This window comes from Myxine glutinosa, chromosome 7 (assembly GCF_964187855.1).
Source record: "Myxine glutinosa chromosome 7, kmMyxGlut1.1, whole genome shotgun sequence".
NCBI lineage: Eukaryota > Metazoa > Chordata > Myxini > Myxiniformes > Myxinidae > Myxine > Myxine glutinosa.
In genome coordinates, this window is record NC_136267.1 from 89,022,318 (window position 1) to 89,034,817 (window position 12,500).

At 40.0% G+C, this 12,500-nt stretch overlaps 2 protein-coding genes across 2 annotated transcripts in view; one reads left to right on the plus strand and one right to left on the minus strand.

Moving 5' to 3' along the window:
- The window catches only part of HOXD3 (homeobox D3), a 198,445-nt gene that overhangs the window by 2,925 nt on the left and 183,020 nt on the right, over positions 1 to 12,500 (plus strand). The gene's annotated exons all lie outside the window — the stretch shown is intronic.
- Positions 11,346 to 12,500, minus strand: part of LOC144892966 (uncharacterized) — a 14,796-nt gene continuing 13,641 nt past the window's right edge. The window contains exon 3 of the mRNA XM_078781986.1: positions 11,346 to 11,680. Coding sequence (XP_078638112.1) covers positions 11,635 to 11,680 — 46 coding nt within the window. The 3' untranslated portion in view covers positions 11,346 to 11,634. The remainder of the gene's footprint in view (positions 11,681 to 12,500) is intronic.

Sequence of the window (12,500 nt, forward strand, 5' to 3'; positions counted from 1 at the left end):
TGGTGTTTCGTATTCAGAGTGAGGCATCAATATGTGCCTTATTATTATCCTTTCATATGAAGCACATGGCTGTTGGTGGCATAATTTGCTGGGGGAGGGGGGGCATCTGTGCCGCTGATGCGGTGCCCCCATGTACGACAGAGCAGGACCTGGAGAATTTGGCCAGAGTACCAGGTATAACTCAGGTGCTCTTCGCAAAGGCCACTGTGGGATCTTTAACATCCACCAACTAATGCTGGCAGATGGGACGCCAAAGTCAATGTACATTTGAGAGATGTAACACACATTGATGAATCGCCCTGGATGCAATACACCAGGATGACAGTTTATAGCTGGATCGATATATTCAAACACAGACTAGACCGTTCATAAGTGAATGTGCATACCTCTAGCCTATCCTGGCAGCCCTAATGTGTGTGCTATTCATCACATGGACTTTGTGTTCGTGACCCGTCTGCTGGCACTGCATGATGTTGGACATTGAAGTCCCTATAGCATCTTTCAAGAAGAATATACGAGTTGTCTTCGATACCCTGACCAAATCACAAATTCTTGCCCAAATCATCTTCAGTCGAGTTTCTTCCGATAGTGTAACGGTCAGTTCAGCATTGGTTCTGGCCTTGATACGTTTCTCAACTTGTCGTAAACGCCCCCAAAGCTCTATAAAGACAATTCTGTACATACAATTTAATACAAATCTGAAAAGATTTGTAACAAACAGTAGAGAGCATACTTATCAAGCCTGAGACTCAGGCTGCTCTTTTCCGCTTCATCCAAAATTGCAGGATTAGGCCAACTACATGGCACAAATTTGTGGTTGGCTGTATTTTTTTTCTTCTTTGAAAAAAATTAATAATAATAACAAGAAAAAGAGCAATCAGATTGCAAACCCTCGCCAGGATGTATTTTCGGCTGTTTTTAAGGCTTTTGTGTTAAAACAAATATGGCGGTCGAACCACGTGACCAATGACGTCATCATTATTTTTTTTCTAAACTAATTTTTTCTTAGATTATGCTCAAGAAATTTCATCTTGATCGGATGAAGTTTTGTACTTGTCGAATTATGATGTCATAATGGAGGCACCTATGACATCATCATTAACATATTTTATTCCCCATGGAGAGTTCTTTACAATGAGCCATGTCTCAATTTCTTCTATTCAGCACTTTCGGAGATATAGAGGTGCAAAGTTTTTCGATTTTTCCAAGATGGCGGGCGAACCACGTGACCGATGACGTCATCATTATTTTTTTCTCCACCAGTTTATGCCATCATGTCACTCAAGAAATTGCATCTTGATTGGATGAAGTTTTGTACTTGTCGAATTATCCAATTATGACGTCATAATGGAGGCCTTGGGCCGAGAGAGTTAAAAATTGGGCACAGTCTATTCCAGGGCAAAACAAATATGTGTGTAAAGTTTGGCGATTCTATGTGCAACGGTGTAGACGTAGTACTGTGCACAAACAGACAGACAAACAGACAGACAGACAGACAAACCAACCAATCAACATACTTGCCGTAATCTTTCCGGCAAGTAACAAACAGACAAACAAACGGATTCAAATGCAATACCCTCTCCTCTGGCGAGGGTAAAAACAACAACACAATAATTTTATGTTTACATTTGCATATTATACTGTACATATTGTTACATTTGTGGGGGTAGGCATGAAATACCTCAGGAAAGTAGGAATGTGTAGGTTTTAGTATGGACCGTGTGACGCAAAGAAGAAGAAGCCACCTCGATTTACATTAGCTGGGTAAATTTTGAGGGAAAAAGTGTTTGCATGTCGCCATAAGGGGCATGGCTTTTGTGTTAACTAGTTCTCGGGCGTAAGATTAATAAACCCCAGTGTGTAATTGTCCCCCTGTGATTTCTCCCCAATGTTCTTACAAAATCTTGGCCAACCAAGCAATTGGCCCCATTGTTACAACAACGGCCATTAAACGGACAAGCCCGGCCATTAAACCGACAAGCCCGACAGAAACACACACATTCCTTCGGGCAAGTAGGCCCCGCCCCACGACGTCATCCGAACATTCCGGAACAGAGATTAGACTCCGCCCCCCGACGACTCGTGAAGGGTAGGCTATGCCTCGACCTTCGTCATTGACCGTGAGGCCCCGCCCCAAAGATGACGATTGGTCATGGCCATGGACTGATGTAAATGCGACGCCAGGATTGGTTGTATGATGTCAGAGAGCTGGAAGGTTTGAGAAGAGGAAGAATGCGTAAGCTTGCTGTTTCGTTCTGACTCTCGGCTTGAGTGGGTGCTGTTGTCTTGGGTGTGTTGGTGAGGAGACATGTCAGGGCATTGGAACTTTTGCAACGTGGGAGGAGGGGGTGTTGGTTGATGGTGGTGCTCTTCGGAGACAGAGGAGGTCGTGAGCGAAACAAAGAAGGATCCTGCCTGCTTGCCTCACGCCGGCGGCTGGGTACAGGTGCGGTTCCGCGCCATCTTGTGCACTTCCCGTGCGGTGACTCTTGTTCGATGACCAGCAAGTCCTACCAGCAATTTGGGGACGCAAAGCTAAGTGCTGGCTGGCTTGAAACGAAACATCATTTATTTTTACTTTCGTTTTCCCCTTGTTTGTATACGAGTCTGAGTGGAGACGTCTCAAATTAGGAAATAGGTTTTTTACCTCACATTCATGTTAATTGCTTGCATTCTTTTCATTAAATAATTATTTGTGACTTTCATTTCTTGTCTTGTTTTGTTTCTTTGTTCTGTGGGTTTGGATTAAAACCATGTGTTCCCCATTAGATAAGGCTTCGGGCCTTTCCCACGCACGCCAAAGACAATCCTGCCAAGTTTCCAAAATACGCCTCGGAGTTAAAGCTTGTTTCGGTCATCTGTCACCCAAGGGTGGTAACCCCGGGGACATGACAATATATATCTCTTACTGAAATGCTAACTATGAACCTCTGGGCCAGAGCAGCACTTGCTGCAGAAGTCCTCACCAACAGGAGGTGTCTGCCACACATCATCCTGTTTAGGTATCCATTGCCACACATCAGCCTGGTGTTGGCTTAGCGGTTAGGATGCTGGCTTGGGATCCTCGGATCCTGAGTTTGAATCCCGGTCGATCGTTGAATTAACGCCAGGAGGGTCGACTCAGCTTGCCATCCTTCTGAGGTGGGCACATTGAGTACCAGCTGACTGGTAATTGGGGCACTGCATCAGCCACACAAATGCACTTCCAGATAAATGATGCAACCAGCAGCCATTGGCTGCATACGAAACAACAACAACCACACCTCACCTTATTCCTAATCTTCATCAACGATCTCTCTGACTCTCTGGAAATCCTCTTTATCACTTTGCTGATGACTCCACTCTCTACCGTGACATCCGTCATCCTTCTGCCAGACAGGCAGCAGCCTCTTCCCATCTCCTCAGACCTTCACAAAATCACAAACTGGACAAACACTTGGAACATGTCTTTCAATCCTGAGAAATCTCACACACTCACTCTCTCTCCGAAAGAACCATACCACAAACCCTCCCATCCACTTTCTCAACAACCCTCTCGAAGAGGTTCAGTCAATCAAACTCTTGAGTCTCACTCTCAGCCATGATCTCTCTTGGGGAAGCCACATATCAAAGTTGGCCTCCAAAGCCAGATGCTGACTGGGCATCCTCCATCATGCAAAGTCCTTCCTTGGCACACCTCAGCTCCTATCCAACTACAAGGCTTTCATCCACAGCTTGATGGAGTACTGCTCTGTCCTCTGGCCTGGCTCCTCTTCTTCACATCTTGCTCAGCTTGACGCTGTGGAAACCAAGGCTTTCAAAATCATTAGAATCCCTCGTGATGAAGCCGAGTCAATGGGCACATCGCTTCGTCATAACCTACTGGACGGTGGTCTCTATGTCTTCTTCCGCATCATTTATGGTCTTGCACTTGCACCCTCTGCGCTTTGTTCCCACCCTCAGGTATCTGCAGGACACAAACGGTCCACAAACAACCCCTTCCAAGTGAAAGTGCCTAAATCCAGAACAAGTGCTCACCTCCACTCCTTTATTCCTCTTTTTCCCAACCTATGGAACCACCTTCAACACTCTCTTCAAGCTCATTCTTCCCTCCAGGTTTTCAAGACAGCTGTTCACCAACATCTGAAGTCACCCCCCATCCAAAACCATGATCTTTTCTGCACCAGTAAAACCACCCCACCTCTCCCAAAAAATTGCTAATGTATCCATCTTGTTCATCCCTTGCCTTCTTCTCCACCGCTCATCGTCACCTGCATCCCTTGTTTGTCCGTATCGATCTACTTTCTCCTTTTGTTCTGCTGTTGGTCTGTCCCCTTTCCCTTGCTGTTCCCTTTGTTATGTTGGATCCTGATCTATTATGTGCCCCAGCTCTTCCACGAGCCTTGACCATGTTAAAAAAATAATAAAGGAAGAAATATAGATAGATGTAAGGACTTTAAATTGCAGCTGGAAACTACAACGGCACTCAGTAGAGAGCACACCTCCGCCAGGTGAACAGTTTACGTTTTGTATCCTAGAGTAGACCAGAGAAATCACAATACAGAATCACATTTAATCAAAATCATCCGTCCACAACCTTTTGAGATATTCTGCGATGTATCGTTTTTGGCCCTATCTCCCAATGGTGAAGAATCACTTAAAAAGTCTACTAGCCGGATCCAGTTCCAGATCTTCACCAAAATTGAATCGATTATTCCTTGTCACACACATAACCTGTTCACCAAGGTTCGTTGAAATCCGTCCATAACTTTTTGAGATATCCTGTTATGTGTTGGGTTTAGCCCAATCACTCAATAGTGAAGAATCACTTAAAAAATTAAATAATTCTCATATCCGAATCCATATTCAGATCTTCACCACAATCGAATCGATTCTTCGTTGTCTCACACACAACCAGTCCACAAAGTTTCGGCCAAATCCGTCCATAACTTTTTGAGATATCCTGCTATGTATCGTTTTTGGCCCCACCTCCCAATGGTGAAGAATCACTTCAAAATTATAGTAGCCGGATCCGAATCCAGATCTTCATAAAAATCGAATCATTTAGTCCTTGTCACAAACGCTACACCTCTGCCAAATTTCGTCCGAATCCGTCCACAACTTTTTGAGATATCTTGTTCACAACCAAACGGACAAACGGATAAACAGAAAAGACAGACAGACCAGAGTGAAAACATAACCTCCATCCACCTTTGGTGGTGGAGGTAATAAAAATATCAATATAAAATATGCATTCTGGCAGTTGCTGAGCGGGCAAAACTGAACCATTGAATGCATAAAGCATGCATCAGTCAGCCTGCTTGTCTTTAGAAGGTGTTTACTGGCAAATCAACGGAAACAATCCACAGACACGTTTCTTACGCCATGGCCATATTCAGCTGAGGATGGATATATACTATATGTGTGTATATATATATATATATATATATATATATATATATATATATATATATATATATATATATATATGTATATATATATATATATATATATATATATATATATATATATATATATATATATATATATATATATGTATATATACATAGATATATATATATATGTATACATACATAATACATATACAGTGCATTCAGAAAGTATTCAGACCCCTTCACTTTTTTCACATTTTGTTATGTTGCAGCCTTATGCTGAAATCGTTTAAATTCATTTTTTCCGTCATCAATCTACACTCCGTACCCCATAATGACAAAGAGAAAACAGGATTTTAGAAAGATTTGCAAATTTATTAAAAAGAAAAAACTGAAATATCACAGTGACATAAGTATTCAGACCCTTTGCTATGACACTTGAAATTTAGCTCAGGTGCCTCCCATTTCTCTTGATCATCTTTGAGATGTTTCTACACCTTGATTGGAGTCCACCTGTGGTAAATTCAATTGATTGGACATGATTTGGAAAGGCACACACCTGTCTATATAAGGTCTCACAGCTGACAATGCATATCAGAGCAAAAACCAAGCCAGGAGGTCGAAGGAACTGCATGCAGAGTTCAGAGACAGGATTGTGTCGAGGCAAAGATCTGGGGAAGCCTAAGAAAAAAATTCTGCTGCAATGAAGGTTCCCAAGAGCACAGTGGCCTCCAGAATTCTTAAATGGAAGAAGATTGGAACAACCAGGAATCTTCCGAGAGCTGGCCGCTTGGCCAAACTGAGCAATCGGGGGAGAAAGGCCTTGGTAATAGAGGTGACCAAGAACCCGATGGTCACTGGCTGAGCTCCAGAGATCCTGTGTGGAGATGGGAGAAACTTCCAGAAGAACAACCATCACTGCAACACTCCACCGATCTGGGCTTTATGGCAGAGTGGCCAGACGGAAGCCTCTCCTCAGTGAAAGACACATGAAAACCTGCTTGGAGTTTGCAAATAAACACCTAAAGGACTCTCAGACTGTGAGAAACGTGCTTAGCTTTGTGATATATTTTTTCCATAAAAAGGCTTCTGTCAATAGAGATGAGGGCCAGGGAACCAGAAACGCGTCTGTGGATTGATTTCTTTTGCCACGTGGTTGGTTGACGATCTGCCAATAAAACACTTCTTAAGCCTGATGTCGGCTGACTGATGCTGAAGTTAGCAGCGTATAAGCTGCTATTGCTTTATGCAATGGGCAGTTCTCTTCTCCATAATCCACCACATGTGTATATATATATATATATATATATATATATATATATATATATATGTATAATATATATATATATATATATATATATATATATATATATATATATACACACACATACAGACTTGGCATTTAATATGGAATTTTTTTTTTCTTCACTTGGGTTTAATTTCTGAACTCAGTATATCAATCTGGTGAGTTTCTATTACCCTTCGGTGATGTCTTTGTTGAAAGAACCATGTCACTGATTGTCTTTCGCAGCAAGAAGTCAATAACAGGATTATATCACAGGTGGCGTGACAAAATGTAAGGACAGGTACATTTGACGATTGGCTTCACAATCGGGTATATAAGGGTTGTTGCATTCTGTATTAGTGGAAAACAACTGCTGCACGTCTACAAAAGTTTTTGCCGCTTCCTCTGGAGATGGTCAGTCAACTTGACAATGCTGTTTGTCATGGAGTGGTGGCTTTACGAAATTGTGGCATGAAACAGTGTGCCATTGCTCGGCAGTATGGCATCACTCAAGGTCAGGTGTCAAAGATCCTGGAACGAAATGCTCAGAGGGGTGTCCCTACTCCAATACCGAGGCCCGGACGTCCACGCAGAACCACAAGGAGAGATGATCGGCAGCTGCACCGGTTAGTCCGCAATGGCCGTACCAAGTCAGCTAATCGGCTTAGGGCGGAGTGGCAGCAACTGACAAATGTGCCTGTATCCAGAAGGCTAGTCAACCAACGACTGGTTCAAGCAGGCTATCGTGCCAGGTGTCCCCTGAGAAAGCCACGCCTCACCAGACAACACAGCCAGCGCCGATTGCAATGGGCCAGAGAGCACCGTCAATGGCAGCCAGGACACTGGAATCACGTGACCTTCAGTGAGGAGTCTAGATTTCTGGTCTATCGTCATGATGGCCACGTCCGAGTGCGCAGACAAGTGCATGAAGCCCACAACGAAGATTGTATTGTGCCAAGAGTCCAAGCTGGAGGTGGTGGGGTGACGGTTTGGGCTGCTTTTCATGCAGGGGGCAAAACTGACCTGGTTGTTCTGAATGGAAACCTGAACCAGTTCAAGTACAGGGTCATTCTGGAAGAAACATTGCTTCCATTTGCTCGTGCAGCCTTTCGAGGAAACTTTGTCTTCCAAGATGACAATGCACGGCCTCATCGTGCTCGCATGATCCAACACTTTCTTGCTGACCGTGGTGTCGAGCATATGGAGTGGCCTGCCATGTCCCCGGATATGAATCCGATAAGAGAACTTGTGGGCAGAATTAACACGTCAAATCGACAACTTGGACCAGCAGCCTACCTCTGTGCGTGAATTGAAGCAGGCTATTGTCACTGCATGGCAAGCGATTCCTGTCCAAACTTTGGCAAATCTCGTGAACAGCATGCCTCAACGTGTCCGTGCTCTCCTGAATGCTCGTGGGCGTTACACGAAGCACTGAACTGTAATTTTACTGTCCGTAATCCCAGTCATAATTTAGCTTTTGTTTTTGTTGAAATTTTTTTTGGCTAATGTGCAAAATAAAGAGATACTTCTGGAAAACGTACAGAAGTTTAACACAGTACTGTCCGTGAATTGAGTTCGATATCAGTTTACATCACTTTCAAGGATCAATTTATTTGCTTCGAAATGTCAAATGTGGTTTTTGTTTCTTTTAAAGGTCACATTAACAAAATCTAGAATAATTTCAACATAATGCCAATGAACTTTTGGTTCTAAGTCATCTTGAAAAGTAAGTTCACCCCCACAAAAAAAATATTCCATATTAAATGCCAAGTCTTTATATATATGTATGAGTGTGTATATATATATATCTATATATATATATTTATATATATATATATATCTATATATCTATATATCTATATATATATATATATATATATATATATATATATATATATATATATATATATATATATAATATATATATATATTTTGTATATACAGTCAAGTGAAAAAGTAAGTACACCCTATGTGAAGTTTTGACTTTTTCAACATATTTCAATATACAGCTATTTGATCTTCATTTCAACAATATTTAGAGATAAAGGTGATATAATATAACAAATATCATGAAACATTTACATTTTGTAGTCCATTGCATAATTTAAATAAACATAAATGCAAATTTCGCATGTGGAAAAAGTAAGTACACCCTTGGCTCTAATAGGTGGTATTGCCCCCTTTGCAGAAACAACCTCAAGTAGGCGTTTCTTATAACTGTCTACCAGTCTCTGACATCGACTGGGAGAAATTTTTGCCCACTCCTCCATGCAGAATTATTTCAGCTGTGCGATGTTTGAGGGGTTTCTTTCATGCACAGCTCGTTTCCAATCCCCCCACAACATCTCGATGGGATTTAGATCCGGGCTTTGACTTGGCCATTCCCGAACCCTCCATTTCTTTTTTTCAGCCATTCCTTGGTGGATTTACTGGCATGTTTCGGGTCATTGTCATGTTGCAAGGTCCACCTTCGGTTGAGCTTCAACTTTCCGACAGATGGCCTCACATTATCCTCAAGCACCCTCTGGTACAATGAAGAATTCACAGTGGATTCTATGATGGTGAGATGCCCAGGCCCTGATGCAGCAAAGCTGCCCCAAACCAAAATATTTCCCCCACCATGCTTTACAGTTGGTATCAGGTTCTTGTGGTCAAATGCTGTCTTTGGTTTTCGCCAAACATGTCTTCTGGTACTGTGGCCAAATAGGTCTACCTTTGACTCATCTGTCCAGAGCACATTGTTCCAGAAGTGCTGATCTTTGCCTAGGTGTTCATTGGCAAACTTTAGTCTTGCCCTGATGTTCTTTCTGGACAGCAATGATTTCCTCCTGGCACACCTCCCATGTAGATCAAATTTGTGCAGCCTCTTTCTCCTGGTAGACTCGTGCACTTTGACATCAACAGTGGCAAGAGCTACCTGTAGGTCCCGTGATAGCATTCTGGGGTTCTTAGAGACTTCTTTCAGCATCTTGCGGTCTGCTCTCGGGCTGAACTTGCTGGGGCGGCCTGGCCTGAACAAGTTGGCAGTTGTTTGGAATCTTCTCCACTTGTAGATGATCTTCCAGACAGTCAAATGATTGATTTCAAATTGTTTGGAGATCTTTTTAAATCCCTTCCCAGACTTGTAGGCATCTATAACCTTCTTTCTGAAGGCCTCAGAGAGCTCTTTTGATCTAGGCATGGTGACGCCGCACACTTCAACAATAAAGAGCAAACCAAACTAAATGTCTGAGGTTTAAATAAGACATGTTCCTCCAAGATCTTCTCGAACGATGTTCTAATCATTTGCACCTGAGCTGATGCACCTGATTTTAATTTTAGGTATTTGAAGTAGTGATAAATGTAGGGGTGTACTTACTTTTTCCACATGCGAAATTTGCATTTATGTTTATTTAAATTATACAATGGACTACAAAATGTAAATGTTTCATGATATTTGTTATATTATATCACCTTTATCCATCAATATTGTTGAAATGAAGATCAAATAGCTGTATGTTGAAATATGTTGAAAAAGTCAAAACTTTACATGGGGTGTACTTACTTTTTCACGTGAGTGTATATATATACGTATTAACATGTGTTAAGTTTGGAAAAGTTCTGAGGAGATTGCAGCTGGCTCAATAGCGCAGTGGGCTGTTGACGCGTTATCAACGGAGGTCCGTCGTTCGAGCCCCGCATTGAGTCAGAATTCTTTCACATTTAGCCCCTCGCAGGAATTTGATTCCTGTTTATAATATATATATATATATATATATATATATATATATATATATATATATATATATATATACATATACATATATACATATATATATATATATATATACATATACATATATATAATGCATATATATATATATATATACATATACATATATATATATATATATATATATATATATATAATCAGGAGATTAAATCAGACCCGGACGTAGCTTCAGGACGGTCGATCTTTAATTCTCGGCAAGCTTTCGACCAACGACCAACAAAGGTCTTCTTCTTAGTCGTCCCCAATTTCAGCGGAAGGATGAGGAAGGAATGAATGAGAGATGAGGACGAGGGAAGTCAGGGGCAACGAATGAGAGAGAGTGAGAGATGAATGACGAATGAGAGAACGAATGAGAACTCCTCCTCATTATTCCTACGTCCCTCATTCGTCCTCATTCTTCCGTTGAACTTTGGGACGATGAAGAAGACGACCTTTGTTGGTCGAAAGCTTGTCAAGATTTAAAGATCGACCGTCCTGAAGCTACATCTGCGTCTGATTTAATCTCCCAATTATTTATCTCATGCAAATGAGACACCCTGCTCGTACTGTGCAGTTTCTACTATTTCTCACAGTTATATATATATATATATATATATATATATATATATATATATATATATATATATATATATATATACATACATACATATATATATACATACATATATACATATATATATATACATACATATATACATATATATATATATACATATATATACACACATATATATACACATATATATACACATATATATACATATACATATATATACATATATATATATACATATACAGGGTGAGTCAAAAGTAGCACCCGATTTCTGTTTATATATATATATATATATATTTCTGTCAGTTGATTGTTTGTTTGCCATTTGTATTACAGTGCACAAGAAGGTAGAAATAAATGAATGACATGTTTATCTAACCATTTATTCGGGGGAAAATTATTACTGAAAATTATTACGGGGGAAACCCTCAGCTACATTCGTTGCCGCTTTCGGACGACCGCACTTCTTTGCAGTGGCTACTGACCCTGTTGCTTCAAATTTCTCGACAATCAATCGTATGATTCTTCCCTGGGGTCGGTTAATATCGAATTCCTGTGCCAAACGGCGTGCTGCCATCGTTGGTTGTTCATTACATTTGTAGTAATTTTTCACGGCCGCAATGCGTTGATTCATTGAAAGGTAATTCATGGTTCAATTTGGTGCAACTTCAGTGACTTTCGAAACTCTCAGCAATAACCTGCAAAACAAAACAAAAAAATATATAAGTTAAGAAAATTAATAATCTGCAAGACAATTATTAACAACATGACATCCCAGAAATAATCTGACAGCTGAAAAAACAGAAATCGGGCGTTACTTTTGACTCACCCTGTATATATATATATATATATATATATATATATATATATATATATATATATATATATATATATATATATATATATATATAGATATATATATATATATAGATATATAGACATAGATATATATATATATATATATATATATATAGATATATAGACATAGATATATATATATATACATATATATATATATATATATATATATATATATATATATATATATATATATATATATATATATAGTACGGGTCATGGGGGGGGGGGGGGGGAGGCAGGGGCAGGTCCATAACCTTATTGACGTTTTTGGCATGTCACGTTTTGTCCATTGCCACTCCCAATTCGTTTTCTGAGCAGCCGTGAGAATCAAACCTACACCACTGCGCGCTATGCAGCAAGGCTTTCTTTACCTCATTCAACCATGAAGCTGTGATTCAGTGTGTAATATATATATATATATATATATATATATATATATATATATATATAAAAATACAGTCACGTGAAAAAGTAAGTACACCCCATGTAAAGTTTGACTTTTTCAACATATTTCAACATACAGCTATTTGATCTTCATTTCAACAATATTGACATATAAAGTTGATATAATATAACAAATATCATGAAACATTTATATTTTGTAGTCCATTGTATAATTTAAATAAATATCAATGCAAATTTCGCATGTGGAAAAAG